The sequence below is a fragment of the Vicugna pacos genome, chromosome 33 (assembly GCF_048564905.1).
Source record: "Vicugna pacos chromosome 33, VicPac4, whole genome shotgun sequence".
NCBI lineage: Eukaryota > Metazoa > Chordata > Mammalia > Artiodactyla > Camelidae > Vicugna > Vicugna pacos.
This window is the reverse complement of record NC_133019.1, coordinates 20,099,692-20,113,492: the sequence shown is the minus strand read 5'-3', so window position 1 is coordinate 20,113,492 and position 13,801 is coordinate 20,099,692. Positions and strand designations below refer to the sequence as shown.

Here is a 13,801-nt window from a genome sequence, read left to right as displayed (position 1 = left end):
TTTAAACAATTTCATGATTTGCTAGGAAGAAAACAAAACCACGCCATCAAGCCAGAAACCATCAAACTAGCTTTACGCAAACCAAAAAAAAAGGAAAACTTGTAAATCCTCTTACATATCATGTCCTGCACGACTCACAGATAGTCAAGAATACAGGGGTAACACGTTAATACTCATCCTCTGTACAATAAAAGGAAGACAAGAGCCAGTCGCTGTACCAAGCTTCTACAGATATTCACTTACTGGATTTTGACACAACCTTAAAATGTGGGTATCATTTTGCCAAAGCTCAAAGTCCTTGAACCAAGTTCATATGGCAAATAAACAGTAACAGTGGATGAAAATCCAAATAAGATTCTAAAGCCTGTGTTCTTTCTATTCTGCTCTGCCACAAAAAGGAAACAATTGTGGGAAGAAAGTAAGGGTCCCCGGTTTTAGAATGATGACCTTCCCATCTCTGCGGCATCTGCACTGTGAGCCCCCTTCCCGTCGTCTGCATTCTGTGTGGGGGTACATGTCCGTCTCATTCGCATCACTAGATTACAAACACGGAAACTGTGTCATGGATATTTTTGTGCCTCCCCCTTTTATATATATATATATATATCCATGCAATATCTACCACTGTTATCATCATTGTTACTGTTACTATTACTACTGTTACCATGTTGTTGTTTACAGTAACAATAATGACAGTATCTAACAGTTACTGAGTGCACACTATGTACTAAGCACAGTTCTAACAATTTCACAATGTCATAGTCCTAATTCCTTTAATCCTCCCAACAGCTCCATGATTGGTAGGTACTATTTTTATTGCTATTTATAGATAAAGAAACTGAGGCACAAGATGTTAAACAACTTGTCCGATATTGCAAAACCCGGAGGGCAGCCCAAGCAGTGTGGCCCATAGTCACTGGTGCACTGGAAGTACAGTAACCACCGCGTTCACAGGGGCACGTTCCAAGAATCCCAGTGGAAGCCTGAAAACGCAGATCACACCCAACCCTAAGTATACTATGTTTTTTCCTATACATACATGCCTAGGATGAAGTTTCATTTACAAATGAGGCACAGTTAAGAGGTTAGCAACAGTAATAATAGAACAAAACAATTATAACAACATACTACAATAAAAGTTACGTGAATGTGATCTCTCTCTGGCTCTCAAAATACCTTACGGTGCAAATTGAGTGCCTTTTCCATCTTAACTAAGCACTTAACATGCACTGCGGCCATAACTTCTGCAGTTTGAGGTATGACAGCAACACCAGCATATTTCTTTTTCCTTCTTCACAAGTTCACGGATAAAAGATTCATTCTTACTGTAGATCTTAGCAATCTCAGCAGCTCAGCAGTCTTTTTTTTTTTTTTTTTAAAGTAGAGAACTTTCACCTTTTCAATTCAAGGAAGCACTTTATGGCTTCTCTGCAGTGTATCCAAATTGCCAACATCACTACTCTTGCACTTGGGGGTCATTTTTAAGTAAAATAAGGGTGACTCAGATGAACACAAGCACCGTCGATCTGATAACCAAGATGGCTACTAAGTGACGAACGTGCAGGACTCGCTGGACAAAGGGACAATTCAAGCCCCAGGTCGGATGGAGCAGAGGGCACAGGACGTCATCACACTACTCAGAGCTGCACGCAGTTTAGAACTTATGAGTTGTCTATTTCTGGAATTTTCCTTTAATATTTTCAGACCTCAGTTGTCCACGTGTAACTGAAACCATGGTTGGGGGTGACAGTACCAGCATCCATTAGGGACTCAAAAAAATCCTTATTATCCTAACAAAAGTGAGGTGGCTTAGTAAAAATAACTGTGTGCCAGGAGCCATACTAAGTGCTTACACATGTCGTTTCATTTAAGTCTCACAAAACCTCTTGTGAGAAGGGGATCACAAGTACAATCCAACAGGTGAGAAACTGGGTTTTAGCTGTTCAGAAAAGTTAAGTAACTTGCCTCAGGTCAGACGACTAGTAAGTTTGTATTTTTCCCATCCTATACACTGCCTTCCTGATAAGAACAAAAATAAAATATATAATTGAGGATTATGAAATGTTGCAAGGAGATCAATTGATACAAATTACCCAGCATCTCTAACAAGGGGCATTAACATAACCATTTGATTATATGTTCTACAATTAATTATTTTAATAAGGAGCTTTCTAATGAAAATAAGAAATCTATTTATGATTCCCTTCCTCTGTCTTCTAATTTATATATATATATATGTATTTGTGGAGGAGGAGGATATTAGGTTTATTTGTTTGTTTTAATGTAGGTACTGGGGATTGAACCCAGGACCTTGTGCATGCTACCACATGCTCTACCACTTGAGCTATGCCCTCCCCTGTCCTCCAAGTGTTGATTGACTGCAATGAGAAAGTCTGAAACACATATTCATTCAACTCACCTCTTCTTTTTGGACTCAGGTCAGAGAAGCGAGTCCTACAGCCTACCGGGGTGGGGGGGGGTGGACAGCACTGAAATGTGGGCAGTATGCAGAGGATGTGACGTCTACCTCCAGGGTCCTCCCCCCACCAGACCTTGCATGAGAATTCTAAGAAGGGCACCAATGGGAACACACCCCAAAGGCCAGGAAGAGGAGCTCCAGGAGGACCAACAGGTTGGGTGCAGGGATGGGAGAAGGGCAGATTCAGAAGGATGGGATGGGATTGGTATTGGGTAATGCGGCGCTGCTGTTTCCAGAGTCTGGACGACTAGAGTTTATGACCCTGGGATAGGCGTACAAACCCTGTCTCTGCTCGGCCCAGTCAGGCCAAGGCATGGAAGAAAACAGACCAACCCTGTTCTCAACAGGCAGCCAAGAAGCCACGCCTGCCCACTCAGGCTGAGGCTGAATAGGAAGTTTCGAAGAACTTTCTTTTTTTAACTATTGGAAAATCTAAATGTACATCCCTTGTGGGTCATCAAAACGAAAATACCGATTTCAAAACCTGAGGGTTTTTGTTTTGCTTTGTTTTGTGCGATCTGAACTGTAAAATGGAATCCTCAAATGAAGATCACTGGTCTGCAGTTAGAAGGATGAAACTGACAGCACACAAATGAAATCAAACAACGCGCAAATAAAGGGACGGGCAGGGAACCCCACTGTGGTTTGGGTTCCTGGCTCCAGCTGCGTCTCTGCTGTCTGTGGCTTGGCACTTTAACCCTCCTTGAATTCTGTGAAGCCATAAATCCTCTTTTTCACGTACAACAGTGGTGAGCTGGATTTCTCTGCAACGATCAAACCAATATTCTATTCAAACACCCAACCAGGCAGCAAAAGAAAACAGGAGTCTAAGCCTGAATTAGGAGGTTCCCCGGGCCTGGGCCAGGGAGGGAAACGGAGGCGTCAGGGAGATTTCCTGTGAGTCATGTTAGCCTTTCAACACTCCACAGGCCTCAAACCAGAAAAGCTCATCCCCGCCTTAATCTGCTTCATTTGCTCCCAATTTACACCTGCCAACTCTCAATGACTCTCAACCTAAAAGTAATCACAGAAGATGAGTATTTCACAGGAAATACGGGCATGTCTCAAAAGTGGAAACCAGTAAGGCCAATAAACACAACAAAGAGACCCAACTCCATTTGTGATCAGGGATATGCAAATTAAGAGATACTCTTCTACGTTCATTTGACTGTCAAAAATGTTGAAGTCTTATAATTCCAAGTGTTTAAGAGGATACTTGTTTCACAGGGTTTCTCATACTCGGCTGGTGGGAGTGAAAACTGATACAACTGCTTTGGAAGAAGTCTGACATTACTTTATGACGCTGAACAACCACATACCCTATAATCCAGCTCCTAGACGTAGGTATATGTGCCTGTGCGCACAAAAGCTCTTCCCCATGATCAACAGGAGACGTGGAGAAAAATGTTCCTAGAAGCCCTGTTCACCTGTGCTGCAGAACACATGGGGAAAAGCCCAAATGCCTACAAGCAGAATGAATGGATAAAGTGTGATATGATCACAGAAAAGAATATTTTACAGAGAAAAAGGGAGTGTTTTGTAGCACCAAGCAACGATATGGGTGAATCCTAGCAATGTGATAAAGAGGCGTAAATAAATCCCAGCAGATTATAAACAGCATGATACCCTTTTTCAAAAGGTAAAATAATAATAATAATAATAATAATAATAATAATAATAATAATAATAAACTTTTTTAAGGAATATATAGAAGTACAAAACTACATAAAAATGAGAGCAAGGGGCCACTGGCAACGAACCTTCACCTGAGGGGCCTCTGAGCCTTTTCTCTCCCTCTCCTGTTTCTGACCCAGCCCTTTACTTTTGCAGACACTTTTTAATCGTGTTCCTTGCTGCTGCCACAATCAGCATGATTCTATAAGGTTCAGTTAGATCATTTATAAACCAAGAGTTACATTAAAGCAGAATGCACAAGTGAACATGTCATAATTTTTGTTTGAAAAAAAAAAAGAGAGCAGGGAAATGGCGAAAGGATGATTCAGGATGGTGATCGTCTTTGGTTGGAGAAGAAAGGAGATGGAATAGGGGATGGCCAACAGATAGATGAAAATTACCACCACGACTCCAGCTCTAGGGCTGGGGGTGTATGGGAACTTACTGCATCAAAAAACAAAAACTAACTTATTCACGGGCCAACGGTGAAAAGGTGTCCTGAGCCAGGAATGACGATTAATCCACTTCCATGCAACTGGAATCTAAAATAAAGGATGCTCCAGGAAGAGCATTACATTTATCCTGTGAATTTATATACCCTCTGGTACCCCTGGGGATACAAACAGTACAAAACAAAAACCTCAGGGGGTAAACCGTCCAAGGCCTGTTTTTTCTGTTTGCTGCCCGGCTCACAAGAGGCAGGAGCCCAGGCTCTGGGGCCAGACTGACTTGGGGGAGGAGTGAGACCCGGCTGCCTTCCTTACTACTGCGTGACTCATCCTGCCCGGGAAGAAGACTTAACCTCTCAGCTTCCAAATGTGTCCAGTGTGGCCGGCGGTGATAGTAACACTTACTGCAGAGTTTCATTGTCAGGATTACAATAAATTCACATGACGTCCTGGAATACTGAGGTTGCTCTCGGTATACTAAGTAAAGTTTACTCAACAAAAATTGGCTTATTATTAATTTTTTTAAATCTCTGGCCTGACACCACTGTGAAAAGCTTAAGAAATATATTCTTCTAAACTCCTCTGCACAGTCCTACTCTGGGGAGCTCTAAGTCACACGGCCTCAAACTCTCAGTAGGATTTGTTGGGACCAAAGAGACTGAGTAGATACATCTCGTAAATACTCTGGTTTGCAAGGAATGACTAGAGAGAAGTGTGGGGCGCAAAGGTGGTTTTTCATAGAATCTTTCTCTGCATCATTAACATAAATAACCAAGTTTTTGTGACATATCACTTATCTGATGACTTTAATTAACACAGATTCCTGTAACCATTCCACTCCCCACAAAAGTCTCCAAAATCTGTGGGCTTCAAATTTTTATAATTTATTTTAAAAAAACCATTTAAATCTTTCTACAGGGACTATTTATACTCTCATCACAAGCAATTCTAAGAAACTGAGTTACCTGGCATCTACAGTGTTAAGAGTGTAGAAGTTATAATTTAGAAAGAATGCAGACTTTCAGAGATATGCCCAGTAACACAGAAAAAATCATGTGTGACAACTGTGAGAAAAAAGTCAGAAAAAAATAAGACAAAAAATTAACTTAAATAGCCTCTGAGCAGCCTACTAGTCAGCAAAATAATTAAAGTTCATAATAATGATCCTCAATCATGAAGAAAAGGTGATAAAAGCGTTGAATGAACTTTATTGATTCAAAAGTAAGTAGTCTCATATACCTGTGTTAAATATGCCATGAAGACTTCTAAATAATAGGGTTTTTTTTCCTGGTAAAATCTCTAGGATTATTTGCAAATGGACCCACTAAGTAATTCAGTGAGTTAGCCTACCTTAGAACGTTGTTTGGCATAAACCAAATAAATATTGAAGAACTGTTGCCCCAAATTATGAATAAATTAATTAATAGAAGTAACCCATTGCATAAACAGTGCCATTTAATTGGATTTAAAAGTAAATTTTAATACTTTCAATGAGTGAGTCGTAAGCTATCTGTGAAATTCACCTGCGTGAAATGATTCATTTTCTCTGATGCTCCTCAGTAAACAATAATATAAGGAAGTTTTATAGCTTTTTAACAAACTTACAAGCAAGCTTGGCTAGTGAAAACGACCTTTTACATCACAGTATGGTGAAAGCAATGAGCCAGGAAACAGGAACTTGAAGGGTGTAGAGGAAGGGCACCCAACAGAGAGACAGCAAGGAGCCAGGCAAGAAGACAGCCTGACTCAGTGATGCCTACAGGAGTCTTCCAGCAGCCAAGAGGAGAGGTCAGACAGGAGAGAATTCAAGGAGGGAGCTCCAGGTGGAAAGACGCTGACTATGGTGTGTGACAGCAAGGGACTCAGAGGCACGCCGGGCTGCCACGTGAGAGATGGGCACTCTGGGACATGAGCCTGAGGAGGGAAGTGGGCCAGTGACAGAGGGCCTTATAGTTGATGTCAAGAACCTTGAGGAGTCGGGGAGGGCATAGCTGAGTGGTAGAGCGCATGCTTAGCATGCACAAGGTCCTGGGTTCAATCCCCAGTACCTCCATCCAAAAAAAAGAAAAAAGAAAGAAAGAAACTTGAGCTCTCACAAAAGGACAAATATTGCATGATTCTACTTATATAAGGGATCAAATTCGTAGGGACGGAAAGCAGAATGGTGGTTATAGGTGCTGAGGGGATGGGGGATGCAGAGTTTGTGTTTAACAGGTTCGGAGTTTCTGTTTGGGATAAATAAACAAGTTCTGGAAATGAGAGAGGTGATTAGACAGGCTGACTGGCCCTGACTGCCCTCCAACAAGGGGAAGAAAGTGTCAGGCTGATGAAAGGCAGGACATTTCTCTTATCCCACAAGTGGCTCCTTAATCCCGAGGACACAGTCCTACAACAGGGCGATTTATGACCCACAGCTGCTGCATTCACTCCAAGGACATAGCCCGGCATCCTTCTTTGTTCCTGCTTAAGTTCCTGCTTTAGGGCTGAGCTCCATGGGAGGAAAGAGCCAGTGACAGATGACTGAAGCCACCAGAAGGAAGATGATGATGGCAAAGCCTTCCAGTTAAAGACACCACAGCCCATCAGGGGCTGGAGCTGTCTCAACCCGCTAACTGGCTGACGGCTCCCCACTCGACGGTTTTCTTTCCCTCCCTCTCTGAGCAATTAAAAGCAGCTCTTTTTTTCACTTTGCCCCTCTTCCTCTATTGAGAATTCTTTCTCAGTCAGCGGTCAAGGACCCACACATTTGGAGGGGGCGTGCACACACGTTTGGTGGGCTTTCCAGTTTGGGGCTGTCTCTACCCACTGACAGAAATGGAAGAGTGGTGATGGCTGCACAACACTGTGAACACAATGTCACTGAGTTATACACTTTAAAATGGTTAAAATGATAGATTGTTATGTATATTTTACCACAATAAAGACCACTAAAAATACAATAATTGTGTTTTGGTCCAGAGGAAGAAGAGGGGAGGGGCGGGGGAGGAGGGAGGGAAAGAGTAGCCAGAAGCTGAAGCAATAGCTCCAGCTTGAGCTCCATCCAGTAACCAGCGGCTCTTCAGTCCTGTTTTAGCTGCAAGACCCTTTCTTCAACTATCTTACACAAAAGCCTGTCTATAAAACAGGCAAAGTGACAGACTTGGTGGGGGCCAGAGGCCAGTCCAGAAGCACACCAGCTTCTGTTTCCCAACTTGCCCCCATAATGGCCCCTCAGGAACCCCCAGGGAACCCCAAGAGCTCCCCCAGTTGGCAAACAGCTGCTGAGGAGGAAGCCGTAAGGTTTCAGCCTGAACGTGGTACACTGAGACTTCTGAGATAGCAAAGTGGTCTGGTTCAGAATCAAATGAAAAGAAAAAAAAAAAAGAAATCAAATGAAATTATCTCAGCTCAGCCTCTCACCAGCCATGTGCCCCAAAGGCAAGTTACTTATCTGCTGTCAAAGGGACTTAAACAACTTTCTGTAAACACTGATTAAATGTTAGGAGGATGCCTTGACACAGGGTCAATCCCCACCTGGCGGCAGCTACTGGTACCCTGCAGTTTTCTCTGGCATCCTTCTGGCTCTTGTGTAGTGAGACCATTTAGGGTAGATGGAGGCACGGATGGAAGCCATGACAAGAGTCCAAGTGATGATAAAGGCCTGAACTGAAGCAGTGACAATACGGATTGGAAGGGGAGGTGGACTCCAGAAATATTCTGGAAATGCTGTCAAGATGAGAAATATGCACTGGCAGCCATCTCATATTCCTCCAAATCAGCCTAAAGAAAGGGGCAGAGATAAGCAGGAATAGCCTGAAGGCCGTCTAGACTGGTCTGGGGGCAGGGAGAGGACTACACACACCCTGGGGCAGAGAACAGCCCAAGGCCAAGTGGAAGGTTTTTCAGGCCCACCCTTACCGCTCCCCTACATTGCATTTGCCTATCCCTTTAACAACTCCCTGCAGCACTGAGAAGTTAAAAGGTTCAGGCTTGCTAGCCAGGAGCCATTCCTCCACCCACCCCCTCCATGCTTCTAGTGTTTTTGGACTACAGCCTAGAGAGTCTGCCTGCTCCGTCTCCCAGAGCAGCTGCTGCTAAGGCCATGGTCACTGAACTGCCTGGAAAAAGGGTGTCGAACCACAGCAATCAACAGGGGTTCTGTAATGCCCAAGGATTCTCCACTCTGGGATTCATCGCCTCCCTTCTGCTTAAAGTCCCCTGGAGGGACTTGGACCCGGGCCTAGCCATTGGGTCTCCTTGTGCACAAGGGGACATGCATGGGAATGCTCATCGCAGTGTTGTTTGTGGCTGGGAGCTGGAAACCATCTGAGTGTCCGTCACTGGAGGACCTTGGAACCACAGAATGCTCTGCAGCAGACAGCTGGAGGCAATAGGCTAGATCAGTGGTTCTCAAGCAGGGGTGATTTTGTTGCAAGGAGACACCTGACAATGTCTGGGAAGATTATTGATGGTCAACGCACAGGTAAGGGGTTGGGGGTAGTGCTATACTGGCCTCTGGAGGGCAGAGGTCAGGGGTGCTGCTACACCCTAGGGTGCACAGGCCCGCCCCAGAACAGAGAACTATTTGATCCAAAATGTCAATAACCTGAGACTGAGAAACACTGGACTAGATGAACCAAACAGCATGACTGGGTCACAAACATACAGTGCTGAATGGAAATTGTTTTTTAAAAAGAAGAGACGTAATCTATTATAAAATTCCTCTTTGGAATTAAGGATTCATTTAGTCAATCATCTGATGTTCGCTGTGTATCTATTTACAAGGTAGGTGCTACGCCTGGCAGAGAACACAACAGTGACCAAAACTAGACTGGACTCCTTACCTCCTGAAGTCTAGTAGAAGAGGCAGATATTAATTAAATAATCCCACAAATAAAAGGGGGAGGGAAGGAGATATTTTGGGGACTGGCAGGATCTACAATTCCCTAATGCCCCACTTGCAAAGGCCACAGAAAGGTCCTTCAACTTACATGTTTGACTGAATTAGCACTACAGAACAATACTCTTCAGCAGGGCTACATCCTAGCTCAGGGATGTGTTGTGCACATGGTGAGTACTCAGTAGATGTTTGTTGAGTGAAGAGATGAAGGCCATACAGTTAAGTGTCACTAAACGACTCCTTCAAAAGTTTCCAGTCCTTGGCCGGGGTGGGTGGGTGTGTATAGCTCAGTGGCAGAGCACATGCTTAGCACACACAAGGTCCTGGGTTCAATCCCCAGTACCTCCATTTAAAAAAAAAAAGTTTCTGGGATTTAACCTTTGAAATGAGGAAAACGAGCAGAAAGGAGGATGCAAAGGGCCAGGCCCCCTGTACTAGTCAGTAACAAGGAGTGCACGTGCAGACCGACCAACTACGGTTGTTCATTCCTCCTTCGTGCCCCCTCACACTAAACTACTTGCAGGTCCTTGAGCAAAACACTCTCTGGCATCTCTACGCCTGCACTGTCCATCCTCACCTAGTCCACCTGGAAGGCTCCCACTCCTGCTTCAGATTCCCGATCACCTTCTCTAGCAAGCTCGTCAACCCTACCTCGCCCTGGTAGACTTGCTCTCCGGCCTCCTTTGTGCCGCCTGCACTTTGTGCTCATCTCTATAGCACTTATCATAACTCCTTACTATAATTAGATTATGAGCTCTCTTGAGATCAGGAACTATATTCTATCTATCTTAAAAGCCCAGAGACTAGTCTAGAACCTAGACCATCACAGAGGGTCAAGGTTTGTCAAATAAAAGAATGAATGAATGAATGAATACATGTCCTGAACTGTGCTAAATCTATGCCCTCAGAAAGCTTACCATCTATTTGATGGGAAAGGATAAAACTGTGAAATAATAATTAATTTTTGCTAGAGATATAAACTTGACAGTCATGATGAGAAACAACTTTTTTTCCCATATTTGAATTGGAGCATATGTGTTAGGATATAATCTGCCAGATGGTATACATACAATTAAATAAATGTCCTCAAGTACTCCTGGAAACCCATCTCCTGCTATCACAGTATTTGTCATTTGAGTTGACAGTAATAAATGACAAAAGCCCTAATTACAAGCAGAGTCCACTTGGAAACACCGAGAGCTCATTATCATGAGTGCCTGGCATGTAGTAGGTCCTCAATAAACTTTTACGGATGGAGTGAACATATATTCTTAATCACAGAGAAAAGTTATCAATCCATTACTGAGGCAGGTACATCAGGAGTTTGAGTTACCTGGAAAATAGCCCTCTAATAATGAAAGCAGAACCAGGTCAAGGCCCTAAACCTTTCCCCTGCTATTTAGTACTCAGCTGCCAAAAGAACTATTATGGCCCTCTTTTGGTAAAAGGAGTAAAAAACAGTTGTGTGGTCACAAAGTATCCCTTTACATCCTATCCGTATGGTGACAGCATATCTTCTCACCACCCCTCTCCAGCGCCTGTGGTCCCCTGGCCACGGTCAGGGACTCATGGAGCTAAAGTCAAATTTAGGGGATGAGCTGTAATACTGAGGGTTTAAAATACTGACTGTAAGGAGTACTGGACATCTGGTAAACTGCATTTTTCTGATTGCTGGGTCAGACAAGCAGAACCTGCTAACCAGAATTTGTGTCTGGACAGTTGCCAGAGGTGGGACTGAAAATCTTAATGAAAAAAAGAGCCCTGTCAACCAGAAAAATAGAAAAAGTCCAGCCCAAGACCCTCACAATAAAGATCAGTACAGGGAGGAATGTAAGGATGGCAGAAAGGAAAGGGAGCCTCAAGAACCTTTGTCCTCCCTCATTCACTCATTCATTTAAGGCATTCATTCATTATGGGGGGTGTGGGAAATACAAAAATTTAAAAGACTTGATTCCTGCTCTTAAGGACTCCACCTATCAGAAATGTCACATGTCTACAAACAGCTATACCACAGGGAAGAAAGTGAAAATCTACACAGGAAGTACAAAAAAAGGGGTGTCCAGAGACAGAAGAAATCTCGTATTTAGGAAGCTACTAGATATTCCTGACTGGGATTCCCAGTAAAAACATTACCAGATTTTGAAAATATTAGAGCGTTCAGGGAAAAAAAAAATTCATTGCTAATCCTTGTCATGTCTTGCTAAACTGAACTGCCATATTTCCTGCCCCATCAACAAGGTTGCTACCACCTCCTGGACCAACAACACATCTTTCTATCATCCAGGAATGGGGGCCAGATGGTGGGGGACAACTGACCTGAACAGAGTAGTACCATGAGCCTGGCTGTCTGCCACTCCTGTGTAGTCAGCCACTTAATCCTCACAACATCCTTGACAAATAGGTACTGATATCCCCATTCTACAAGTAGAAAAACTGGGGCACAGAGAAGTTAAGTGACTTGCCCAACGTCACCCAGTAAGAGGCACAAGCAAGCTGTGAGTCCAGAATCTGTACCCTTAGCCTTCACACCACACTGTCTCCCAGCTGAGAACTTATGACTAACTTTATCAGGACATACTGTAAGGCAAGGAGGGATACATAGCTCAGGGGGTAGAGCATTTGACTGCAGGACATACTGTATATAGCTGGATGATACAACGTGATTTTTGGCCAAATTTCCCCTTTAAACCGCACGCAGCTGTTTAAAACTATGTTTATTTACATGACAGAAATACATACACCATTACTGTTCTAGTTTTGGAAATGGTATGACTTCTTAAGACATGGTTTTCACAACCTTTAACAGAAAATTCTCTTTGCAATGTAAAAAGAATTCTATATATTATATATAAAATATATAAAAAATAATAAATTATATGTATATAATTGGACATCTGGTAAACTACATTTTTCTGATTGCTGGGTTAGACAAGGAGAAACTGCTAACCAGAATTTGTGTCTGGACAGTTGCCAGAGGGGGGACTGAAAATCTTAATGAAAAAAAGAGCTCATATATGTAATTTTCATGGGGTGTTTCATGGGGTGCCAGCGGCCAGGAGTAGTTAAGGCCAGTTTCGACTAGGGCTGGCAGGCGCCACCCATTACCGGCCTTGGGGAAATTGTCCAGCCTTCTTTGTTTCTCCACCTGCAAAGTAGGGGTAACAACTGTGCCATCTCCTGAAGTGCTCAGGGTTAAATGATGTTGTCCATACAAACTGCTAAGCACAGTACCCGCCACAGTGAATGCTCAATAAAGGTTGGCTTTCATTATTTATAGGTCCTGAGTTGTCTGAATTTCCAGAATGCAAGTCGTCCAGTAACCTCAGAAATGCCTTCCCCGTCCCAGGGCCGCTGCCAATCCCTGGAGCACTTTTCCTCTTCCCGCAGAGCACAGTGACAACAGAAGCAGGCTTCCCTGGATCCCAGCCCCAAAGGCGGCTACATCGCTTCGCGGGGCCCGGGAAGGAGGCGAGCTCTGGACCACCTCGGGCGGCACCACAAAACTCAGCCCAGATTTCTTACTTGGGATGAACGCAACTGTTAGTGAGGATCGCCCGCCGGGTCTGACGGGCTCGGCAGCGGAGGAAGGTGGGCGCCGGCGCCAGGAAGGGGAGCCCTCGCCGCTCCCAAGCCCAAGGGTGGATACCCCTCCTTCACAGCATCCCAGGGCAGTTCGTCCCCTCTCGGCTGGGAGGCCCCCGGGGATCGACCCAACAATGCCAACAGGGTGAATGTCCCCCAGATCTTCGGAAATGCATTCCCAAGATTTCTAAGAGGGGGGGCCCGGGAAGGCGCACCGAGCGCTTCCTAAAGCTAGGAAAGAGCACCATCCCTGACGCACGTGTCGAGCCGCCCGGACCAGCTCCCCGCCCGCGCGGCCGCCACGTGCGAGCCCCCGCGCGCCCCGCCGCCCCGCCGGCCCCTACGCACCAGGTGCAGAGTTTGCCCTTGACCCGGCGCAGCAGGCCGACCGATGCGCGCGCCGCTCCCTGCTCCGGCGGCGGCGGCGGCGGGGCGCCGGGTCCCCCCGGCGAGGCGGCCTCCATGGGAGCCCCGCGGTCTCCGGCGCCCGGAACCCCTCGAAGTGTCGGGTCCGGAAGACGGGAGGCGGCGCCTGTGCGGCCGGTGGAGGCTCGGCTCGCCCCGGCGCCCGCGCTCCCGCGCTCGCTCGCGCCCCTCTCTCCTCTGCCCCGCGGGCTCGGTCTGCGGCAAATCATTAACTGTCAAGCCCCTGGGGCCAGACAATACATTTGCAGATTACAGCCTGGCACCTCCGGGAGCCAGGACCAGGAGGAGAAAGGGCGCTTTTTTTTTCCTTTT

The 13,801-nt window shown here is 45.1% G+C and overlaps 1 protein-coding gene across 2 annotated transcripts in view; it reads right to left on the bottom strand.

The window, feature by feature from the left end:
• Window positions 1–13,580, bottom strand: part of SLC35F2 (solute carrier family 35 member F2) — a 51,804-nt gene extending 38,224 nt beyond the window's left edge. For both annotated transcript variants that reach the window (XM_031676116.2, XM_072953931.1), the window contains exon 1: window positions 13,412–13,580. In XM_031676116.2, the coding sequence (XP_031531976.2) occupies window positions 13,412–13,527 (116 nt within the window). In that variant the 5' untranslated portion in view covers window positions 13,528–13,580. The remainder of the gene's footprint in view (window positions 1–13,411) is intronic.
• Window positions 13,581–13,801: the final 221 nt, after the last annotated feature.